The sequence below is a fragment of the Anopheles funestus genome, chromosome 3RL, assembly GCF_943734845.2.
Source record: "Anopheles funestus chromosome 3RL, idAnoFuneDA-416_04, whole genome shotgun sequence".
Classification (NCBI taxonomy): domain Eukaryota; kingdom Metazoa; phylum Arthropoda; class Insecta; order Diptera; family Culicidae; genus Anopheles; species Anopheles funestus.
In genome coordinates, this window is record NC_064599.1 from 81,011,207 (window position 1) to 81,035,753 (window position 24,547).

Below are 24,547 nucleotides of genomic sequence, written 5' to 3' on the forward strand. Positions count from 1 at the left end.
AGTAAGAGTTTCTTGGTCTTATTTCCGGTCCAGGGAGGGCATGATTGCAAAAGGATAACGATCGATCGATATTCCAGTAGCCAGTGTGGATGTGAGTTTTCCGGCAGGTTATTATTTATGTTTTTTTCTTGAATCATGCCAGTTTGGAAAGTGAAACAGTGAAAAAGTGAAAAGTGAAAAGGGAAAATGAAGATGGATTGGAAGCTGAGAGTGCTGGTGCCTGGAATGGGTGTGTACTGCGGAAAATTCAAATTTATTTCTATTTTATTTTTCACACACAACAATTATTCTGGACGTGTCAATTGTGGTTACATGGAAGCATTAGATGTTTGAAGAAAAAAAACATTCAAAAGACGAAGGAAAATAAATGAAAAATAAAAGAAATTTTATATAATTTACACTATTTTCGAACATCGAAAAGCAAGTGAAAAGTGGCACAAGTGAACTATAATAGAAGGAATGCAAAGGATTGAGAAGCAAGTGATAAAAAAATGAAACACAAAATTTAATTTTCTCACAACCGATACATGTTAAGCAAACCGACCAAACAAGTAGCAAAACACAGGACATCAGCATCAGTGATGGAAAAAAAAATTAAAGGCATGTTTATAAAGTCATTCGGCAAAATTGCAATAGAAAATGAAGATAACGAGAAATAGTAGCAAAGAAAGATATTTACACGCTAACAGACGAAACATATACCGATGGATTGAATAAAACAAAAAATAAAGAAGAAAAATAAGCAATGAGTGAGCAAACTTAACAGGCAGGAAGGATGCAAACAAAATAGTACACAGTATATCTTTACAAATCACCATAACAAAAAAGTCAGGTTTTAAAATTATATTTTTCTATAAATAATTTCTATTTTCAAACAAAATCACACCGACAGAATGGCAATAGGAGGGCCGGAGTAAAATGAAACGAGGCACTAAATAAATACTCAATAACATGCAAACGGTTGCGAATGGAGCGGAAAGCGTGGAAAGAAATGAACGTATGGAAGTGGACAAAATTACAATCTGACTGCTGGAATCGTTGGAATTTTTGAATGCAGGACAAATCACGTTTATTGTGGAATGTGGGATAATAGGACCAGCATAAAAGAAACCTACTAAAACGGATCGATTGGGTAAAACAATAGTTTTGTAGCTACAAGATGTATTACGAGTTGTTCCGAAATAAAAAAAAATTCTTCAAACTATGGTGAAGGTAGCAAAACTGACCTAAATAAATGGCTTAAACATTTTTCCAAAGGTGGATAGAACAGGGATGGATTTAAATTGTGAATTCCACTCACTTGTGGCAAGCACGTTCGACAAGTGGGATGTGCATTTGTGGTGAAAAAAAAAACGTTTCAAACTCGTCCTATATTAGCAATTCAAGCTTTGAAAGAGATAGTAAGAAGCAAAAAAGTGACAAAAACAGAAGTATTATCTCAACGGACGAGAGGAAAAAGCGATTATAACACTCACGAAACAATAGAACCTTTGTGTTAAAAAAATAGTTAGAAGAACAAACAAATGCGATCAAAAGTACGGTGGAAGTAGAGAATGGTGATGATGTCACTAGCAAATGAAAACAGGCCGAAATAACAAGGCATAAATTAGCACAAGAAACATAAGAATATGAAAAGCAGCCGTTTAGAAATGATACCATTTCCGCCACCGATCAATAAAGCACGGATACAGAAAACCGAGAGAAAATGAAAGAAAACGAAAAGAGGCCCAGACTATTAAGAAACAACATAAACAACGTTTACTTACATTAAACCTAATCAATTTAATGCAAACATGATAATAACATAAAAAGAAAAATAAAGAAAAGGTAATGACAAGACAACACTTAATTTACAAAAAAAAAAACGCTTTTTAGTTGTGTTTTAAAATACTGTTTCCCTTCCAAATTTTTGTGAGCGAAAGAAAAGTAATGCAAAAAAGCATGCAACATGTTTATGTTTATGTTTACAAACATAACTCTACATCGTTGTGTGCGTGCAATCGTGCGTCGATCGAACTGTCAGTTCGGTCGTTATGGCAACCTGCGCTACCACCACAAAACAGGTCACAAACAACGGGAGTTTTTTTTTCACTTGGCACAGTTCCAGACAGGTGGGCTACCGCTTCGATTAATTTTGGGTGGAAAAACTGAGAAAAAATCAGCAAAGACACGTGAAATTAATGATTTAAAAGGTATCTGTAGTGTTTGAATGTCACCGGAACGCAACGTAATCGTGCAAAATGTTTATTTACCTGAGTAAAAAGGTAAGTTTGTCGGAAAAGTGGTTTGTATTCGGAAGCTCACTCTGCTTCCGGGCGCCATGTTTGATTGTCTGATAATCGTAGATTGCCATCCCGAACAACACACGGCTGAACTGTATCGCGTGGAACAAGGATCAAGGATACGTTGCAGTAGGCGGTGAGGATGGATTGTTGAAGGTGTTGAAGTTGGAACAGGCCAGCAGTACGGCGGTGTCAGCCCAGCCGGGAAAAGCACTGCAGGCGAGCAATCTTTCCATGAACCAAACACTCGAGGGTCACAAGTCGGCCATACAGGTGGTAACGTGGAACGAGTCCCAGCAGAAGCTGACGTCCTCCGACAAGGATGGCGTGATTATGGTGTGGATGCTCTACAAGGTTTGTTGTTTAATTCCGAGGCATTCAGGGCGCAATTGTTATACTCACCGCTATTCGTTTTAGGGCTCCTGGTACGAGGAGATGACGAACGATCGCAAAAAGTCAACCGTGAAGGGCATGGCATGGACAAGCGATGGGCAGAAGATTTGCATCGTGTACGAGGATGGTACGGTGATAGTCGGTTCGGTCGACGGCAACCGTATCTGGGGAAAGGATCTGAAGAATGTCTCACTGACCGGTGTTCAGTGGAGTCCGGACGGAAGATTGCTACTGTTTAGCATCAAGAATGGTGAAGTACATTTGTACGATAATCAAGGCATCTTCGTGATGAAGCTTCACATACAATGTGTGTATTTAACGCCGGCCAAGAGTGTTACCGTGGTGGGATTGTGTTGGTTTCACAAAGGTACATCACCCAGCAGACCAGTGTTGGCGATCTGCTACGAGAATGGACGCATGCAGCTGATGCGCAATGAGAATGATGATGCACCGGTGGTGGTGGATACGGGATTGCAAGCTATATCGTGCATGTGGAACCATGACGGTACGATACTGGCCTTGTGCGGCATGAAGACCAACCTGAACAGTGACAAGGACAGCAGTCAGGTGTTGTTCTACACTCCGTACGGTGTGGTAAGTCATCTTCATCGAAACGGTTTATCTCCTATCACCAGTAAATGACCTTTACTTCTCTCCACAGCACATTCGTACTCTGAAAATACCTGGCAAAGAAATAACATCCCTCTCCTGGGAAGGAAAATCACTACGAATAGCACTGTCGGTTGATTCGTTCATTTACTTTGCTAACATTCGGCCGGATTATAACTGGTGCTACTTTAATCGAACCGTTTGCTACCAGGAAGCGGTGGCAAATGGGAGCGGCGATGAGGTGGACACGGTGACATTTTGGGACACGAACTCGAACCAGTGCTATGCGAAGCAGATAGACGCACTGATGTCGATGGCAGCCACGGTAGATCATTGTGTGCTGGCCGTTGAGACGCGCATGACCGGGAAGGAGTTCAGTATTGTGAGCGAAGGCAAAGGAAAGGATCAGATGTATCAGCTGCTGGTGTGCAATTCTATCAGCACAACGGTTGATTGTAAGTATGGGAAAGGGTTTACATATTTGGGGAATTATTTAAACTATGTTTTATGCGTGTTACAGCAAAATATATCGATATACGACCAGAGTTTATTACGATGAACACGACACATGTGATCGTAGCATCGAAGGATCATTTTCTCCTTTGGCATTATCATACACCGAAGGTAATTATTCATTTGCTTCCTCGTCGAAGAACATTTAAAATTTATTTCAGTGCTGATTTCATCGTTATTTGTTAAATGTAAAACTATGTCTCTTATTCGTATACTCACAGGGAGCTTCAACGTTACATGCTAACCTGAAAAGTAAGCGTGATCGTAAATATCACATTGACGATACACCAGCGCTCGAGGTGCTGAACGATCTCGACTCGAAAACGGCCAACGAAATCCCGCCCAAAATCGACCCAAGCCAGGATCCGATCTGCTGTGTAGCTTCCTCGGAGAATCTGTTACTGATTGGACGCGAAAGTGGTCTTATTCATGAGTACACGCTACCGCACCTAGTACTGCGCAATCGACATTATTTGCAGGCACGCAGTTATAAACTCGCGATCAACTGTAACTCCACTCGGGCGGCCATGATCGATTGCAATGGTGTACTGACGACCTTGACGCTGCGTGACGATACGAGTGAATCGGAACCAGCCTCCTCGACACCGCACATTGAGCGGAAAGATGTGTGGGCTATCTGTTGGGCACGGGACAACCCTCAGCTGTTGGCGATAATGGAGAAGACACGCATGTACATCCTGCGCGGTGCCGACCCCGAAGAACCGATCACATGTTCAGGATACATTTGCAACTTTGAGGAGCTCGAAATCACTGGAGTGTTGTTAGACGACATTGTGAAGGGTGGCGCAACACCGAACGTAAAGGAACACTTACTACAGCTGCGAGTGAAGTCGCTTAGGGACACGGAAGATCTACTCGCACATGTCGGCATTGCAGAAGCGAAACAGTTCATTGAGGATAACGCACATCCACGCTTGTGGCGCCTGCTGGCGGAAGCATCACTGAAAAAGCTCGATCTCGAAACGGCGGAAGCAGCATTCGTTCGGTGTAGCAACTATCCGGGCATTCAGCTCATTAAGCGTTTGAAAACGATACAACTCGAGGCACTGCAGCGGGCAGAGATCTGTGCGTTTTTTGGCGAGTTCGATGAAGCGGAGAAACTGTACATGGACGTTGACAGGCGTGATTGTGCGATCCGGCTGCGGCAAACACTGTGCGATTGGTTTCGCACGGTGCAGCTGTATCGGCTCGGGCCGGGAATCTCCGACCAGCAGATGGAGAACGCGTGGCGTGAGATCGGACACCATTACATGAGTATGCGTGCGTGGGACAATGCGAAGGAGTACTACGAGAAAGCCCATCATACCGAAGGGCTGATGGATGCACTGTACGCGTTAGAGCAGTACGACGAGCTGGTGGGCTGTATGCATCGTCTGCCGGAAAAGAGTCCGCAGCTGGCAAAGCTCGGACAGCAGCTAGCCACGGTCGGGATGTGTGAGCAGTCAGTTGCAGCCTATCTAAAGCTTGGTGATGTCAAGTCGGCTGTTTCGACGTGCATTAGCCTGAGGCAGTGGGGTCTCGCGGTGGAGCTGGCACAGAAGTACCGCATGCCGCAGATCAATACGCTGCTTAGCAAGCATGCGGCACAGCTGCTCCAAGAGGGCAAGCTACCGGAAGCGATCGAATTGCAGCGCAAAGCGGGTAGATATCTGGATGCAGCACGTCTGCTCGTCAAGATGGCCGAAGCGGAAGCAGAGAAGCGGTCGGATTACGTGAGGATAAAGCAGTTATATGTGCTCTCCGGATTGCTAGCTGAAGAACATGTCGAAAAGCAGCTGACTGTACAAGCGGCTGGAAGTAGGGCGGTGGTTTTATCGCAGCTAAGTCCAGAAGATGCGGTACTGATTGAGCAAATCTGGCATCACGCGGAGGCATATCATTACATGCTGTTGGCACAACGTCAGCTGCGAACAGGTCTGTTGCATAGTGCCGTCGTAACAGCCCTGCGACTACGCGATTACGAGGATGTGCTGGAGGTGGAGTCACTGTACGCACTGCTTGCCCTTGCTAGTTGTGCTGATCGATCGTTCGGTACGTGTTCGAAGGCGTTCATCAAGCTGGAATCGATTGAAACGATTTCGGAAGCTCGCCGCCAGCAGTACGAAGAGCTGGCTATTGAGATTTTCTCCAGGTACGACCCACAGGACGGAAAGATGAAGCACATCAGTTGCTTTACCTGTGAAACACCGATTGCCGATTGTAGTACGCTTTGTCCGAGCTGTGGCAGTCGGTTCCCACCGTGTGTCGCTTCAGGGCAACCGCTAACGAACCCGACCGGAGCGTGGCAGTGCACCGGATGCTATCATCTGGCGAGCCCACTTGAAATCAGTACCCGCAAAACGTGTCCCCTGTGTCACCGAGTAATAGCACCGACAAAGGCTGCTATCGAGATTTAAAAATCTATCCAAATGCGCGTGTTTGTGTGAGATCCTTACAAATTATATTTGGTAATTGTCTTTTCAAAGTTTACACAGCTTTAATTTGATTTAAAACAAATTATATCATAATGTATCGGTTGACGTAGCTGCTGTAAAACGTACTCTGAGCCTGCGTACTATCGAAGTCCATCCGAAACTTAAACCCATTGATTAGGAAATTTAACCGCTGCAGTTCACGTTTGCTTTTGCGCATACGCATCGGTACTCCACGGCCTTGAAATCGGTCGAAAAATAAAACCCGCACGAATCGTTCGACCTGCTGATCGTCCTCAGGAACATCCTGAACCTTAACGCAGATGGCCGCCTTTTCACACACGAATAAACGACAAGGGCCGGTATCGGCAGCGACTGGTGGATTGATAAGCGTCACACGTTCGCTGTGGCACACCATTCCACAAGCCGGTGCGTTTTCATCGATCAGGAACAGCTCATAATTGACGGCGAGATTATTTCGGTAGGTATTTAGATGTACTAGCACGTACGCTAACCGTTGGAAAAGCTCCGTGTCAATGGGAATGTTGAGCGTACTGTTCTCCGAGTATTTGACGATGAGTACCTCGAAGTAGCGGCTATACTCCTGCATATGTTCGATGCAAAGGAAGGTGAACTGCTTTACCGTGGAGGCGACACGATTGTTGAAGTTCTGTGAAGAATCAAGGTAAGTGATGAGAAAATAGTTCAATATTATTGTATGCTCTGGGTGCACGTTGCTTACCGAAGGCGTTTGGCTATGCTGGATCCATTTTGTAGCCTTCCGAAACTCACGAAGGTAATCGTAGTACGGATCGAAAACATCAGTCTGAAAGGCACGGTAACGTTAGCACTGGTATAATGAAAACGTGTTAAATTTAAAGCAAACCTTTAAGTAACGGTCGAAACATTGACACACTTTATCAGGATCCGCATGTGGTTGGGCAAGATCTTGCAAGATCCCTTGATGAAGTTCCATGATCGCTTCGAAGGCACTTATGAAAGATGTCAACTTCGACTTTACATCCACGCTGAGTGTGTCCAGATAGAAGCGTTGATTTGCTTTTAAGACCTCAAGAAATTGCTGTTGAGCGTCGATCAATGAAGACGTTAGCTTATGCTCGTCCCTGAAATTGTTTTTAATTGTAGGATGAAAACTATGCTGAGCAGTGGCGGATCAAACGATAGGCCGAGTAGGAAGTTGCCTGGGGTAGGATGGGGAAGGGGGTTGCAGAAGAAAAGCTTTTTTCTAGCCACGGTACACTCGTCAGCGCGGAAGTATCCTTTTCCCGCTTTTTAAAATAGTATAAGGGGAATCCTTTTCTAACTAATTCTTTGTCGCATGATCGAACCAATGCCCATTTAAAACATTTTTCTACTAATCACATCAAAAGTGTTTTATGATATTAAAAAGTATTTATCTGCCTACATTTTTAATACCGCAAATGTAAGAACAGAATTGAACGAGAGGAGCGAAGCGTTGTTCTTTTTGCACTGCTTTTTTACGAGGCTTTTTACATTCGTCTCCCGAAGCAGGATCGAAGTGCGTGCGAATGAGATGCGAGAGATGAGTTCGGGCGGCGCAGCTTCGCCAATCATGGTTGTGTAGGTGTGTCGCGTGATAACGAAGCAGAAGAGATCACGATAATGAGAGAAGGAGAAACAGGGATCAGTAGTGATCGGACCGCGATAGATTATAGTTATTAGTGCTTTCGGTAGTTCGGCGTCCTTCCTTTGTGCTTAATAAAAAAATGGCAAAAGTTGTTTCTCGTTGCCAAAAAGATGATTTTCTAGGATATTATTCCATAAAAACAATCGTTAGAACATTAATTCGTGTGCTAATGTTGAATATTAAAGATTCTTTTGCACGTGTTCAAATTCTTCATGGCGTCGGCTTGGGTTTGTGTCGGCGTGTGTGCGTGTCGCGTGTGTGCTCTAGTGATGCCCTGCTCCTTTTTAACTAGTGTGGTAATTTCTATACACCAAGGCGTAAGTGAAAGAAGGATGCTGTGTGCCAGGAAAAGATTGTAAAAAAACAGTAACGCTTGATAAATGATTAATTTGCTCTTTATCAAATCGTTTGATGTTTCATAAGCCATGATGTATCCAGTTTCGGATCTAACGGTACCTTGATGATTGTGGTAAAGCGATAAGAAGATTTTTATTTCTATCTCGCTCTAACCTACGCTGGCAATGTACGCTCGGGCGTTCGCGCGTTTTTACTCCAACGCTAAGATCAGTGCAGCTTGCTGTACGCTAATGCCGGTCGGTACGAGTGTGTGTGAGAGTGATCAAATTAATAATCAGTGCGTGTACTATGCGTCCACTAAGCTTGCAAATTATTTGCATTTGTGTTTGTGAAGTGCGTTATGAAAAGGTGTTTTTTCAATCGTGTGGTGCTTGTTCTTTTTTCTCTACTTTCGTGCTAGCTTCGGCTAGTTAATAAAATTTAAAATTAATAAAAAAAGGGCACAGGCCTTTGTGGCCAGAAAAAAATTAAGGTGTTGGTTTTTTTGTGCCAAAAAGTTATGTAAATTCTTTGAGGAGCTTTTTGCGTACAATGCGCAATCTGTGCATTGTTTTAATTTGTGCATAGAAAAATGTAGCAATTGCGGGCGAGGGTTTTTTATGTGTTTTTAAAATGTGCCAAAGTGCATTTAAGTGTGGGTGGGGAAAAATTGTGAAGTGCAAAAGTGAAGGGTCGTTAGAAAGCAGTATTGTCTTCCGAGGCGTCCTGCGTATAAATCGGGTAAGTTAACCAAATTAAATTAGAAATATTAGAATTAAAATGGAAGCAATTGATAGGATAGTTTTTGGCAGCCGTTTATGGCTAATTATGACATTAAAAAGTGTTTATCTGCCTACATTTTTGATGCCATAAATGTAACATAAATGTAAGAACAGAACAGAAGAGGAGCGAAGCGTTGTTCTTGTTGTACTGCTTTTTTACGAGGCTTTTTTTTATTCGTTTCCGAAGCATGATCGAAGTGCGTGCGAACGAATGAGATGCGAGAGATGAGTTCGGGCGGCGCAGCTTCGCCAATCATGATTGTGTAGGTGTGTCGCGTGATAACGAAGCAGAAGAGATCACGATAATGAGAGAAGGAGAAATAGGGATCAGTAGTGATCGGACCGCGATAGATTATAGTTATTAGTGCTTTCGGTAGTTCGGCGTCCTTCCTTTGTGCTTAAAAAAACATGGCAAAAATTGTTTTATGGTGCCAAAAAGATGATTTTCTAGGATATTATTCCATAAAAACAATCGTTAGAACATTAATTCGTGTGCTAATGTTGAATATTAAAGGTTCTTTTGCACGTGTTCAAATTCTTCATGGCGTCGGCTTGGGTTTGCGTCGGCTTGGGTTTGTGTCGTCGTGTGTGCGTGTCGCGTGTGTGCTCTAGTGATACCTGTGGTATCGTGATACTTGAACGCGTAAAGCGTGTAAGTAAAAGAAGGATGCTGTGTGCAAGGAAAAGATTGTAAAAAAAAAACAGTAAAGCGTGATAAATCATTAATTTGCCTCCTTATAAAATCTTTTAATGTTTCATCTGACATGATGTATCCAGTTTCGGATCTAATGGTACCTTGATGATTGTGGTAAAGCGATAAGAAGATTTTATTTCCCGCCTCGCTCTAACCTACGCTGGCAATGTACGCTCGGGCGTTCGCGCGTTTTTACTCCAACGCTAAGATCGCGTGTGTGTGAGAGTGATAAAATTAATAATCAGTGCGTGTACTATGCGTCCACTAAGCTTGCAAATTATTTGCATTTGTGTTTGTGAAGTGCGTTATGAAAAGGTGTTTTTTCAATCGTGTGGTGCTTGTTCTTTTTTCTCTTCTTTTTTGCTAGCTTCGGCTAGTTAATAAAATTTTAAATTAATAAAAAAAAAGGGCACAGGCCTTTGTGGCCAGAAAAAAATTTAAGTGTTGGTTTTTTTGTGGCAAAAAGTTATGTAAATTCTTTGAGCTTTTTGCGTACAATGCACATGTTGTGCGTTGTTTGAATTTGTGCATAGAAAAATGTAGCAATTGCGGGCGAGGGTTTTTTTATGTGTTTTTAAATGTGCCAAAGCGCATCGAAGTGTGGGTGGGGAAAAATGGTGAAGTGCAAAAGTGGAGGGTCGTTAGAAAGCAGTATTGTCTTCAGAAGTGTCCTGCGTATAAATGGTAGTTTACTCGGGTAAGTTAACAAAATTCAATCAGAAATATTAGAAGTAAAATGGAAACAATTGATAGGATAGTTTCTGGCAGCCGTTTATGTCAAATTATGATATTAAAAAGTTTTTATCTGTCTACATTTTTGATGCCATAAATGTTAGAACAGAATTGAACGAGAGGAGCGAAGCGTTGTTTCTTGTTGCACTGCTTTTTTACGAGGCTTTTTACATTCGTTTCCGAAGCAGGATCGAAGTGCGTGCGAATGAGATACGAGAGATGAAATCGGGCGGCGCAGCTTCGCCAATTATGGTTGTGTAGGTGTGTCGCGTGATAACGAAGCAGAAGAGATCACGATAATGAGAGAAGGAGAAGCAGGGATCAGTAGTGATCGGACCGCGATAGATTATAGTTATTAGTGCTTTCGGTAGTTCGGCGTCCTTCCTTTGTGCTTAATAAAAAATGGCAAAAATTGTTTTTTGTTGCCAAAAAGATGATTTTCTAGGATATTATTCCATAAAAACAATCGTTAGAACATTAATTCGTGTGCTAATGTTGAATAATAAAGCTTCTTTTGCACGTGTTCAAATTCTACATGGCGTCGGCTTGGATTTGTGTAGTGCGTGTGTGCGTGTCGCGTGTATGCTCTAGTGATGCCCTACTCCTTTTTAACTAGTGTGGTAATTTCTATACACCAAGGCGTAAGTGAAAGAAGGATGCTGTGTGCAAGGAAAAGATTGTAAAAAAACAGTAACGCTTGATAAATGATTAATTTGCTCTTTATCAAATCGTTTGATGTTTCATAAGCCATGATGTATCCAGTTTCGGATCTAACGGTACCTTGATGATTGTGGTAAAGCGATAAGAAGATTTTATTTTCCGCCTCGCTCTAACCTACGCTGGCAATGTACGCTCGGGCGTTCGCGCGTTTTTACTCCAACGCTAAGATCAGTGCAGCTTGCTGTACGCTAATGCCGGTCGGTACGCGTGTGTGTGAGAGTGATCAAATTAATAATCAGTGCGTGTACTATGCGTCCACTAAGCTTGCAAATTATTTGCATTTGTGTTTGTGAAGTGCGTTATGAAAAGGTGTTTTTTCAATCGTGTGGTGCTTGTTCCTTTTTTTTCGTGCTAGCTTCGGCTAGTTAATAAAATTTAAAATTAATAAAAAAATGGGCACAGGCCTTTGTGGTCAGAAAAAAAATTAAGTTTTGTTTTTTTATGTGCCACAAAGTTATGTAAATTTTTCGAGAAGCTTGTTGCTTTTTGCGTACAATGCGCAATCTGTGCATTGTTTGAATTTGTGCATTGAAAAATGTAGCAATTGCGGGTGAGGGTTTTTTATGTGTTTTCAAAATGTGCCAAAGCGCATTGAAGTGTGAGTGTGGGAAAAAAATGGGATGTGTAAAAGTGAAGGGTTGTTAAAAAGACAATACTGCGTCTTCCGAAGCGTCCTGCGATCGTTTACTCGGGTAAGTTAACAAAATTTAATCAGAAATCTTAGAAGTAAAATTAGAAGGCATTGATAGGATAGTTTCTGGCGGCCGTTAATGGCTAAAAAAATCCCCCCTTTCCGCCTTTTCTCCTCTCGGTCAGGAATTTTGTATTAATAAGGATCTCCCATAACTATTCTTCCTAGGGACTCCTCTCCAAGGCGCTTGATCCGCCACCAATGCTGTGTGTTTCAAGTTCAAACACTTACCAATTATTATCTGCCTCACTGGGTGTTGGATCCTGGCCATCCTGGTCATCTTCCACTTCCTCCACTATATTCGAAGGTGTACGATCATCAATCTCTACCGAATCGTATATCACAGCCTTTGCCATCGTGTACACTAATGCTACCAGTGGTTGAAGTTCCGTGTTGGTGTCCGATTGTACGATGATTTCTTGTGTACCGCGAGGACCAGCATACAGGATAAGTCGGTTTTTGCCTTCCTCAAGATAGCACACCTCACTATCACTGAAGTGGCCCCGATACTCCAACCGGTCACGCTGTATCTCAACGTAGAGAAGTAGTTTTTCGAATGCAAACAACTTTCCACTGTACTTCCGGCGCACGTTTGTGTCGTAGATGTCGACTAAGAAGAGACGCTGGAACTTTCCATGGTAGAGAAGATTTATCTGTAAGACAACGAGATAGTTGGTTTGAGTAACTGAAAAATGCGTCATTGATTGTTTCGTATTAATCTCTTTCTTACGGGAGTATCTCGTGCCGGATTCCGATTCCCTTCCGGTTGAAGAATTAATGTCAGCGGAATATCCTGCTTTAGACTTGAGTTTGTTGCCAGTTGGCTACCTCCACACTGCCGGATGTCATGTATATTGATGGCTTGATTAACGCGATCGATCAATAAGCTAAGCCGTTTGTCAACTTTACACAGTAAAGCCGTCCTTCGGCTCAACGTGCGCTTTCCATCTCCTTCCGTTAGTAAATTCTTTACCATCTCGTTCAGCAGTAGCTTATATCGCGGTAATCGTTGTATCGGTTGCAGCAACAAACTGTTCAATCCCAGCTTATCATCAAGATCGTGCTGGATCTTGAGGAAGTAATCGTGGTATCGCAATCGCAATGATTCCGAATCAGCCTGATGCATTGCAAACTGTACGTAGCAGTAGAACCGTTCATTCTCGATGTAGCTCAGAAACACTTCAGCAATCTTTGCCGCCATTTGGACACTATTCTCTGACGCCGTTGCTGATGAGTTGGCAGCACGCTCCAGATCGGGCAGAAGGTCATCCCGATGGAGGCGCAGTATTTGTTCCAGATTGATGAAAATAATATTACGCAACCCACGCAGTGCCGCGGGCAGTGTTTGTGCGTACATCGCGGGGACATAGTTACGAATGCCCTGATCAAGCGTTTCAATGTACTTTTGCTCCTTTTCAATCAGTTCGGCGATCACTTTCCGGATGTGATCTACGGGGACGATTGTATCGTACTCGGGTGCTTCCAGCTCAGGAGTTATCGAGTAGTAGTAGTTGTTCTTAATGTTTTGTCCTTCGCCTATGACATCTTCCTCATCGGTGCTACAGAAAGAAGAAAACGATTAATAATATGTATAGCCGAACGAATAGCAAATACATTGGGACATACAACGAGACAACGCAACAAGCAGAACCGATCCAATCACTACTGAGTGTACAAAAGCATTTGAGGGTGTATAGCATAAAAAACAGATGGGGGACAAAGCGAACTACAACGTGTTTAAAGCTGTTACTCACGACGACTCAAACGAAGAATAGCCATCGGTTAAGGTTGGATCATCTAACTCTTCGTAGACTACCTCAGGAGGTTCGTGTTTATGATGTCCCGTATGGTCTCTGTGCAAATAGGGACGCGAAAGGATAATCATAAGAGAGACTTATGGATATACTGGTCTTATTCTGTTTTGTTGGGAAAGCCATGTGTATAGCAATCTGAGGAGTTCAGGTTTAGACGAGGTACCAGAAGCTCTAGCTGATGACGGCATAACATGACTAGTATCGGCTATCAGTTTCATATTTTTATCAAACACTTGATAACGATCGATAAAGAAGCTTCTTCGTGGATGTGGACTTTATATTGCTCCAACCAAAGGATACAAAGACTCCGGAACGTGATAAAGTTGTCGGATTCGATTCAAAAATTGATCTTTGGTGGAATTAAATCGAAAATTGTTGGGGAGCGACCCAGCACAAAGATCAGTAGCTATGGCTTGATAGAAACCTCCACAATCTGTTTGATCACCATAAGCAACTGTGAATAGAAGATTTTTTCCATAGGTCGAGATAACATGCCCATTCTTTATGGAATAAATTGATATCTTGGCCAAGTCAGTACGATGTACTCAAGTTTGAGTGAGGTGACTAAAGGCGAAAAAGATTTTTCACCTTCAGTACTAACATACATACGCATCTGAAAGTGTCAAATCAAAGTCCAATTATTCGCGATGAAGATAAACAATTCATTCTTGGGCTAATGTGTATCAATGAACAATGGAGAGTGGATTAGACATTAGACCAAGGTTTTGATATGACGGTTTATTGGATTTCCAACTCAAGGGATGTTAGTACATAAATGACGTCATATTTATTCAAAAATGGATTCCCCGATCGTCGCGATGAGTCACTTCTAAAAAAAGTCTGAAGAACGATCAGAGAATGCTATTTCTTCCGACATGCTCCAACGTAATCCGTTCTGTTAACTATTCTAATCTCTCTTGAACTAAAATAGAACCGACAAACCGTCTAGCACTCGTCAACTATAACGACCACGCACGCAAACTCTCCCCAAAACAGATTGCAAAATGATTCACCGGGATTTTTAAAACCGCGGAAAAGGGTTTTAAATGGAAAATAAATCCATCGATTGTAAATTTCCTCCCTCGTTGGTGTACGGCAGCGTTATCATAGCGAACCATCAGCTTATCAGCTAGCAGAAGGTCGTACCGGTGTTATGTTTATATAGACAGTGACTCACGGTCACTTCGGAGTGGACGATCTTACCTCTCGTACACGGTATCGTATATCCTTTCGGCAATGGCGCTCGCCCGACGTGAAAGCTTCGTTCGATCGTGCGACGAAGGTAGGGTTGGAAGGGAGTGCGGCTTTGGCGCAACCATCAGTGTATGTTCGATTTTCGTTCGAAGTTCCTGCATTTGCACTGTGGTGGATGGTTTCCGTGGCACTGGTGGGCTTTTACTTCTATCATCGATCGATCGCTGTATATTTGGGTTACTGAGACGCGCGATCGTTTCAAACTGACTTGCTAATTGACGCACGGCACTCGGTGTGGCGGGTGTGGAGACCGTATCGAAGGTGTTAATCGTTCGCTTGAGCGAATCCGTCGATGCGGTACGGTCGTCCGAAATGGAAATACCACTGTCACGGAAATCCCGGATGTGTGCCACACCGGGTAGCCTCGGTTTCGGTGGAATCGGTGGACGAATCGGATGCATTTTTGTTGTGAGCTATTAAACTGACACTTTGGTGGAGCACAAGGAACGAAGTTAAGAACAAACACTTCATACGGAACACTCCGTTAAGATGAAAGTGAGCAGGCAAATGTCCAGCCGATTGATTAGATAACGCATTCACGCTTTGAGGAGTAAGCTCCAACACTAGTGAAACGACGAACTCTTCAATGTTTTATGGTACACACGCCTGTACGCGTGAACACCATCCGTCCAGTCGAAAGGTACATAGCGAACTGTCCATTATCGATCATATCGACGTCCAAGACTAGTAGAATGGGGAAGTTGCTTATCTCGCTTGGCACAGGAATGTCTACCGACGGCCTATCTGCCCGTGTGCGCGTGCTATCAGAAGTTGCGAATAATGGATTTCGATCCGATACCGATGTGTGGACACATCGGCAAACAGACGGTGGGCGCTTATTTATTTGCGTTACGGATTTAGCGTGATGTTGACAGAACTGCTTTGTGGTCAATTGTTAGTTTGATATCTTCCAGAAAGGTACCTCAAAAGCCGTGTAGTTCCGTGGAGAAAGTAAAAATTTCGGGGAACCCCGGGAATTTTTGTTGGGACGAATTTTTAGAGCGATCATTGAAAAGCTAGAACTTTATTATGCACTTCGTAAAGGTGTTAAAAGAGAGGTTTTTGACTACAGATTAGTTCGCACAAGTTTTTTTGTTTTTTCCGTTCTAAGTGTGTTTTGCGTGTACCGCACAGTACTGGCCGTAGAATTTGTCCCGGTTAGCCGTGTTACCGAAGTCAATCGGATGTTTCGCCTCGTTCTGCATCACATTCAGCCGCACCTCGGACTTCTTGCTGATCCGTACGTTGGGCATTTTTCCATCGCGCCCAAAACGATCGATAAACGCGAAGCCAGTGTATTTTTCCGTTTGGCGTCCAAATTCCTTAAAACAGTATTAACGTGAGTATCGGGTGTAAATTTTTAAAATTAAAAAAAGTGAATTTTCTCAGTCTTTACCCGCACGAAATGGAATTTAACACACACGACTGCTCGCTCACAGAGCAGCACACGGTGGGAGCTGATCGTTTCGCTGTCGTACCGGACACGATCGGAGTACAGCACCAGGCCCAGCTTTGTCGGGCTTATTTTCTCGTCCATGTTAAACAGCCGGTAGTTTTGGAAGAGCAATTTACGGAAACCGGCCACCTGCACCTCGACGTACGCCAGCTTACGGAACAGATCCTGGTGCTCCATGTGGCCCGAGTTCATCTGTTCGGATATCTGTACGACCAGCGCCTGAAGGAAGTGTTCCAACTTGTTCCAGTGCTGTATGCACAGGAAGGTAAACTCATCCATCGTCGGCGCGACCATACTGTCGGTGATACTGGAGCGCTGTAATTAAAAGTGTCAGTTCTGGTTTTAATTGCTGCTGATAGAAAAGAAGAAGCGGAGGAAAGGTTGAAAGCGATACTGAACCAGTAATGGGGTGTAATCTGTTGTTTAAGTTTTGATAGATGGCATTTTGCTTTATCGATTGATTGCTTATCAGTAGTGGGTTAAATTGAGTTAGATTTGTTGAGGGGGTGGGGGATACGTGTAGCAAAAAAGCGTAAACCGTTCGATTGCAGTCCTAGGTTTAATGAACAGAATTCTATCGTCTTTTTGATATTTTTTTGGAGAAATAAAATTGTGTGATTGTAGACTATTCGCATGCCTTAAATTATTATCCAATTTAATTATCTAATTTAATTTCAAAATTTAATCTTATCTTGGTTAGAACAACTCTTATATTGGCCCTAAATTTCATTCAAGTCACTAATAAAAAGAGGGATGATTATTTAATAATGAGAAAACAGTCAAGCGTTATTTGTCCGCAATATTTCATGAAAAAAGTCCATAGTGATTCAACCCCTTGCGACTGTTATATCATTTCACCAGAGAAGTTATACAAATCGTAATCTTTCATGAAACGTTTCACATGGTACGTTGAAACTATAGGTTGCAATATTCACAGTTTTTCAATTTTGTGAACATCGTTACGAGATGGATGTTTTTATAAAGAAAGTTTAGATCAAATTTGAACAAAAAATTCACTCACCGTTGCTTTATGGATGTTCTTAAGCACTTCCGCTGCCGGTTTGAACAGGCGAATGTATTCGTTGTATACATCGAGCGCTCCTTCCTGTAAAAGTTACAAATCACATTTTTGTACTATTATTTTTTTTAACTATATCACCAACTCACCTTCAAGTATCCGATGAACATTTCACAAATTTCATCGATTCCCGTGTCCGGCCGTGAAAGGTCCTCATACAAACGTTTGGCATGGAAATGCAGTATACGGTCATACACGCGCATAAAGTCAGCCACGCGGGACGCCAACTCGTTGGGCAGCTCGTTGAAGTAGTAACGTCTATTTGCAGCCAGTATTCTGCAGAAGTTCTTCTGCATGGTGGCAAGCTGTGCTATAGGTTTGTCCGTACTCCTGCAGGAAGATACTTGTTAAACTGTGTTAAGAAAAGGGGACCCGGACGATATACGTCCAACACCAGACGACGATTATACTACCACCAGCACCAACAATGTAACATTCCTGTCTTCCAAACAGAGCATGGCACCAAAGGCGAATATGAGATACATGAACATGTGCAACGCAACGAAACAAAAAGAGCGAGATTCATTTTCCCAATTACACATAGCAATAACGTCCTGTTGCTTTCCAATCTATGGTATTAATTTTATTATCAAACCACATCAAACGAGGGGTTTGAAATGAGTCGGGCGTCGGACTTATAGCTAAAACGTTGGTGATATGTACAGAGATGATTTGTGGGAACAAAACAGGGGAATTGAGGGATTAAGACGAGCACACAGTACAGAGGCCTCCCGATATTGCTGAAGCCACATAGAAACCACCTACAGGCTAACATACCACGTAGTTTGGGAGGTGGATTCGTAGCTTTCTCCTGAAAGGAAGAAGAATCATGGTTCAAACCCATTCCTTTAGGAAGAGAATGAAAAGAGAATTCAACGACTTACGCATACTATTGGCAGCACTGTTGTTAGACATCATACTGGTAACGCTGCGCCGGTTAATTGTCATTACGCTAGGTATCCGAGGGCGGACAAGCGTATTGATCCGATCGCGCTCATTTACCGCAAAGTCTTGCATCATTTTTTCTATGTGCGTGGATACACGCTGTGCCTCGTTCATGTCACTGCAGGTTACCTCGATCTCCTGGATGCCACGCTTCCTTGCGTAGAGGTACACCTTGTTCCGGTTCTCATTGTGGATGCCTATTTCCGACTCATCGTACCGCCCACGGTACTCGAGGTGGGTTTTCACCTTCTCCGTGTAAATGGCACTACGTTCGAAGAGGAACAGCTTTGCCGGATAGCGTCTTCGGTGGTCCCAATCGTAGATGTCTACTTCGAACATCTTCCGGAACTTACCCTGACTGAACAGGTTAATCTGGAAGAAGGAATTGCGTAGTTTAATTAGAGATTTAGTATTACTCTTCGTTGTATTGTTCCCCACGCTGTCCACCTGGTTAGTGTAGATAGAAGACCATAGAACAAAAAAAAATCTATAATCCCTCGTATAACGTGTAACTGTTTGTTAGTATCCCCAACAATCCGTCACCTTCCATAACCTCTGAACTGGTATGTTAGTGTGGTGGACCTTAATGTGCCTTAAAGTGTTCGAGATCAAGTGTCTAGGAAAATGCCCAATCAGTAATGGCGGTAAGACCAGTGCCAGTGTTCTCCTGTTCCTCACTCACGGATTCTCGTTTGGCCGGATTATGATCCTGATGGGGGCGCAGTATCAACACCATCGGTGCGTGTAGCGGACTGCTGAAGAGATCGGATATCGCAAGGCACTGATTCATGAGTTCCAGCCGCACACTGTTCGGACCCTGAGTTGTATACAATCGAGGTAAAAACGTGCCAATTTCAAACACACACACACATGTACACACACACGCAATGAACACGGTCACACAAACAATAATTTGGGTGTGATTTGTAACAGTCTGCGGATGAAAAACTTGATTTGTTTTGTCGCTCACAAAACTCGAGCAGGTCAGTGTGTACTGTCACACGGATACGCACCTCGTAGCACTCCTGAATGTCGTTAATGCTCATCGCTTCGTTCACGATGTCGATGAAGCGTTCGAGACGCTTTTCGGCCTTGCACAGGATGCCGATCTCGTCCTTGACCGATTCGAGTAGTGTGTCTTCCATCTGCTTCAGGATTTCCTTGTTAATCTCAGCAAGCAGAAGCTTGTACCGGGGGAGTCGTTGAATCGGTTGCAGAAGGAAACTGTTTAGTCCGAGCTTATCGTCTACCTCCTGCTGACGACGCTACAAATCGAGAAGAAGATGTATTAAAACTACTACTACTAACAATACTAAGCCGAAGCCGTTCTACCTACCTGAAAGAAGTCCAAATTTCTATTACATATCCGTTCCGACTTTGGGCGATTGAGGGCAAACATAATGTAGCAGTAGAACTTGTCATTCTCCAGGAACCAGATGAAGGTTTCTGCGATCCCGGCAATGCTTGCCCGGTTACTCTCCAGCATCGGTAGAAACTGGTTCTGGTGCAGGTTATGTATCTTCTCGATGTTACCGAAGATGTGATACTTCTGACCGCGCAGCGCCGGTGGAAGATCTTTCCCACTCATAATGCTGACATAGTTTTCGATACCTCGCCCAAGCGTTTGTACGTAGTTTGCCTCATTTTCCAACAGCTCCTGTAGAATGCTTGTTACGCGACTGTTGATGAAAGAAGTGATGTGAGAAGTCACTGTGAGTGTTATAGGTCCCAACATCACCAGCGCAGGCAGTACTTACGCCGTTTTGAGGGAACTGTTCGAATCGGGTCGTACTGCGAATGGTTCTCCGTCCTCCGAGTCACTATCGAACGAACTGCTGCTAAACTCGTCATGCTCTTCGTAGTGTGGAGTACCATGATCGATCACCGGTACGTGCATATTGTGAGCTTCTGAAATCTCTGGCGGTGCTGCCCCTTCGCCGAATTCGCCCTCACTGCAAACACAAAGCATTAGGAGCGGATTATGAGCAGTTCTTTTCAGCTCAGTTGACTTTTAGGTGGCACGCTTGATAAGAAGTTTAAGGGGATTTTCCCATGTATCGTTAAACAAGTAAACATAAACTCTACAAACGATAACTACAAACGTTAGTTATCGAGGATAAACTGGAGCAGCTATTTCTAAGCAAATTTGCTTGCGTTCACTTGAAGCGACATTTCGGCACTGATGGAACTCTTCACAATTTTGAGAACATGATAAGAGAAATTCAAAAATGAGTTAATTTCGTACTAGCGTGATTACAATGGACATTCCAATCAAGCGACGCTTCTCTGTTTACCATTCAGTTCGTTGTTTTGGACATTCGTAACAGCACAGGCGTAAGTGACTCTTGTGTGCGGTTTCGATGACTCAGTCGCTATGGTTCGCAAATGGTTTAAAGTTCTTCCGCAAATCGGGTTGGAGGTGCGTGCTTTCGCGCTAGAATCGCGATGCGCAAACCGATTTAATTCCACTTTGATCGTTTGACCTCAGTGAGCTGTTTGTTCCTGCGCTCTCTGTTGTCTCATTTGTCATTAAATGTGATTTCTTTGTGGTGTGGTGCTCCACTGCTCGGATTTGAATTTGTGCGACGTCTGCGAGAGTTGAATTTCCGAGAATCTGGCACTAGTGATTATGCATTATTCATGCTGGCGCTGATAGAACGTATTACCGCAATTGCATAACTGCTGCAAGTGCATGGAACGTTCTTCTTCCCTTCGCTTTCCAGCATGGTTGGAGGTCAAGAAAGAGTAGAATGTGTAGGAGCGTCCATTGCGCTACTTCCTGACCGGTAGAATGTTTTGATAGATATCATAAATTTTATTCCAAACTTTATTTTAAGTCAACATGGGAGTCTTTAGTAGTAAAAACAAGTTAAATTTAAATTTAAAGATTTCCGAGAAGAAATAGACTTCAAGAAATTCAAGAAAAGTTGAGAACTTAATCAACCAAAGCGAACATAGTGCAAGCCTTATTACTGATGATATTTGAAGCTAACTTTCTGTGAGAAAGAACAGCAAAATAACTATTTTACATATTTCCATTATTTCTTTGCCATTAGCTGTTGCCCTGTACGATGTCGTCTGTGTAACATCTTCAAGTACCACTTGACCAAAGTGAAGATAAAAAATGTAATATTTATTTTAAACACATTCTACGTTTGCAGTTTTCTTTGTAGATTTCAAATGCTCCTTTTAAATGCCTTCATTGAACTGTGTTTTTAAACACTTTATCACATCAATAAAAAAATAGCTGCTCAGCAGACTTCACCTTCAGTAGCCTTGGTAAAGGAAACTTCCAAATCGAATGCTTTTGTTATACACCTTGAAAATAAAACCCCCTTTTTGTCTGATAACTACATCTACAAGATCTGCGACCTCGATACGAGGTGATGATCGGTACCGGCAAAAAACGATAAGCATGTTATCGTAGATATTTGGATTTTGTTTTGTGGTTTGTTTGTATTTGTGTCTTTACTCATACTCAACCCTTAAATGGGGGGTGCAGTGTATGGTATTTACCATTCGAAAGTGAAACATACCTTCCACCAACCCTGTGTGGCTCCGACTTCTCGGCCAACGTTTCCTCTTCCTCCTCGCTGGTATCGAACTCATCGTCGTCGTACATGTAGTCGTAGTAGTGCTCACCACCATCCATCTTATCACCCTGCTCAGTGGAGTAGCTGAATGCTCGCGGACCACCACCCCCAACCCCACCACCACCACCACCAACGTTTTCCTCCGCCATCTGTTGAGTCGTTCGACGACGGCGACTTAACCGTTTCTTGCCCACCGCACTCGCACGTGCACTACCACTCGCTCGTCGTACACTCATCGACATAACACGATCTTCCGCACTGGCCTCTAAATTGGGCATCCGCGAACGAGCCACAACTGGCAGCGGCGCTAATGCGTCTTGTGCAATTTCCGCATCGTTTGAACCATCACTCGTGGGGCGATTTTCACTTTCCACCGTACCACTAACGACCGCAACACTTTCCACGATTGTGCTCGATATCACTTGGCACGGCACTGCCCGTAGTATGGGTGATGGGGTAGGATTGGTTGGGGATTCTTCGGTCACTTCCGGTGTGGATGGTTCTTCGGTTACCTGCTGCAGTTCGCACGGTGTCCGGATCGTGCGATCCACGGCGTTCGAGGACATTGTTGAGCACTGTTCCTGACGTTCCTGCTCCTGGCGCAGTTCGTCGTGTGTCAGGTTCTCGAATAGTTGGGTCAACCGTCGGACGTACGACGCACCATTACCACCCTTCGCACGACGCACCACGTTGGGCGGTGGGTTGGCTGGGTGGGTGGTGATTAACGATGGATCCTCCAGTGAAATGCCACTGTCACACGAAATGCGATCGGCAGCGGGTTTCAAATGCGTCTGCCTCTTCGGCCGGGCGAATGACTGATGGATCGACTCCTCAACATCGTCGTCGTTGGTCGTACCACTACCACAACTATTACCATGGCTGTACATGTTGTTTTCCCACCCACTATTTTGATATCTTGCGCAAACAGAGCCGTGTGAGTTCGGTACGGTTCCGTTTCGTTGCCAGCTCACTTCTCACGCGGTGAAGATGATCCCCGGGTGGGGGCAAAGACAGTGGCCAAAGGAAACTGAATCAACACTTGATGAAAGCGAGATGAGAAGACGTCTCAAGCCAATGGGAGGTTTCTTTTCTACTGAGTCCGTGGAGATTTTTTTTATCGCGTATTACACACAGTATGTTTTTCCTCTTCTATTTACGCTATCTCGCGGTTATCGTCGTGTTTTCGCGGGTCCCACTTACACTCACGCTCGTGCTCCCCACAAACACTTTGAAGGTCTGATACACACACAAACACAAGCGCTTTGTTCGCAGGAAGGGGTTGGAAGGGTGAAACGATGACTTTTTCTTCTCACTTGCTGTATGCGGAAATTTAAACTTCACAACACACGGCCCCCGCACACAGTACGACCAGGCGATAATCACCCGCTAAGGCGATGTCTGTAACTTTACTTTAGTTCCAGCCACACACGCACACACAACTCAAAACGTCGTCAAACAGATCGTTCTGAAAGCAAATCCTCTTTTCCTCTTCGGCTGGTGCTTCTCATCAAGTGATCGATACCGGTTTTTCCTTTGGCGAATTTTCCCGACCCAAGTTGCTCGCACTAAGCCGCCCGGTGACCAGCGAAACCAACCGTCACTTGTAATCAGCGAAAAGATACTGCACTTACGCGTAGTGCGACACTGGACACACTGCGGAATTCCGTGACTCAGTTGAATGGCCGCGTCCGCTCACTGTGCTAACGGTGTGTGTTGGTTACCGATTGGAACGAGTGTTGGTAGCCCGCGGGACAGTTTTTCCTTACCCCTTTTCACTTGCTTGCTCGTACCTTCACGTGTCACTGCTGGCAAACAGGTGTGTGGAAGTTAAGTCGATCGTTATCAGAGGTGTGCGTCGTTGTCTGTGGTTCGCTATTGCCCGAATGCTGGAAGATAACACAATGCATTGTTTATTTTTCCCAACACAAAACCGACTACATACGGTATACATATGCGTTGCGTGTTGTGTCTGTAGATGAGCTTGAAATAGATTATACTGCTGGTAATGACGTAGCTTGAATTTTATTCTCAGATCGTGAATGCTCAGCTCAGTGAGCTGAATGCATCTTTCGTTGGTGAGATGGAGCCATTATCGTAGAGTAAACTTAGTCAGACGTGCCTGTGTGGAGTGATGTGATGGCCAACAATCGAAGTAGTAACTGAGATTTAGTTAAAAGTTTTTATTGTCCATTTTGTTTACTCTTCTATAAAAGGTTAAGGGATTACAACATTCCTATATTAATTATAGTGTCATTATAATATTTACTTTTTACCCTATTTCTGGAGATCCTGAAAATAGTCCACATCAAAATTGAATTCGACCAGATCTTATTGAGTCTTGTCATACAGAAAACGGAATTTTGGTGTTTCATTGTTATTTATTGACACATTTATTTATTTTTGTCAAAAACCCGTCTGTTGTTATCTAAACGTAACGTATAGTAGAATATGTCACATCATTTTGTGAACATTAAAAAAAAAAACATTTCAATAAATCAAATGCATTGTTACAGCTCACGATTCGGGACGTATGTTATTCCACGCGATAATTCCA

The 24,547-nt window shown here is 43.4% G+C and overlaps 3 protein-coding genes across 5 annotated transcripts; 1 reads left to right on the forward strand and 2 right to left on the reverse strand.

Moving 5' to 3' along the window:
- Positions 1–1,962: 1,962 nt before the first annotated feature.
- LOC125768045 (WD repeat-containing protein 35) lies at positions 1,963–6,353 on the forward strand. The gene is made up of 6 exons (XM_049435172.1): positions 1,963–2,264; positions 2,346–2,636; positions 2,700–3,269; positions 3,337–3,739; positions 3,805–3,908; positions 4,019–6,353. Exons 1-6 carry the CDS (start codon positions 2,241–2,243, stop codon positions 6,212–6,214), a joined length of 3,588 nt encoding a protein of 1,195 aa, XP_049291129.1. The 5' UTR covers positions 1,963–2,240; the 3' UTR covers positions 6,215–6,353.
- Positions 6,238–15,806, reverse strand: LOC125768052 (uncharacterized). Of its 2 annotated transcripts, XM_049435200.1 has the most exons (7): positions 14,871–15,806; positions 13,608–13,706; positions 12,584–13,412; positions 12,085–12,506; positions 7,116–7,353; positions 6,972–7,055; positions 6,238–6,899 (listed from the first exon to the last, which is right to left on the reverse strand). In XM_049435200.1, exons 1-7 carry the CDS (start codon positions 15,320–15,322, stop codon positions 6,315–6,317), a joined length of 2,709 nt encoding a protein of 902 aa, XP_049291157.1. In that variant the 5' UTR covers positions 15,323–15,806; the 3' UTR covers positions 6,238–6,314. The 2 variants fall into 2 exon arrangements, with proteins under 2 accessions (XP_049291157.1, XP_049291158.1); XM_049435201.1 differs by lacking the exon at positions 13,608–13,706.
- A 108-nt stretch (positions 15,807–15,914) lies between these two features.
- On the reverse strand, positions 15,915–24,123 carry LOC125768048 (uncharacterized). Of its 2 annotated transcripts, XM_049435176.1 has the most exons (11): positions 21,937–24,123; positions 20,158–20,352; positions 19,737–20,079; positions 19,414–19,665; positions 19,083–19,217; positions 18,340–18,772; positions 18,233–18,266; positions 17,545–17,785; positions 17,399–17,482; positions 16,318–16,692; positions 15,915–16,243 (listed from the first exon to the last, which is right to left on the reverse strand). In XM_049435176.1, exons 1-11 carry the CDS (start codon positions 22,878–22,880, stop codon positions 16,028–16,030), a joined length of 3,252 nt encoding a protein of 1,083 aa, XP_049291133.1. In that variant the 5' UTR covers positions 22,881–24,123; the 3' UTR covers positions 15,915–16,027. The 2 variants fall into 2 exon arrangements, with proteins under 2 accessions (XP_049291133.1, XP_049291134.1); XM_049435177.1 differs by lacking the exon at positions 19,083–19,217 and having other exon boundaries at positions 21,937–24,120.
- Positions 24,124–24,547: the final 424 nt, after the last annotated feature.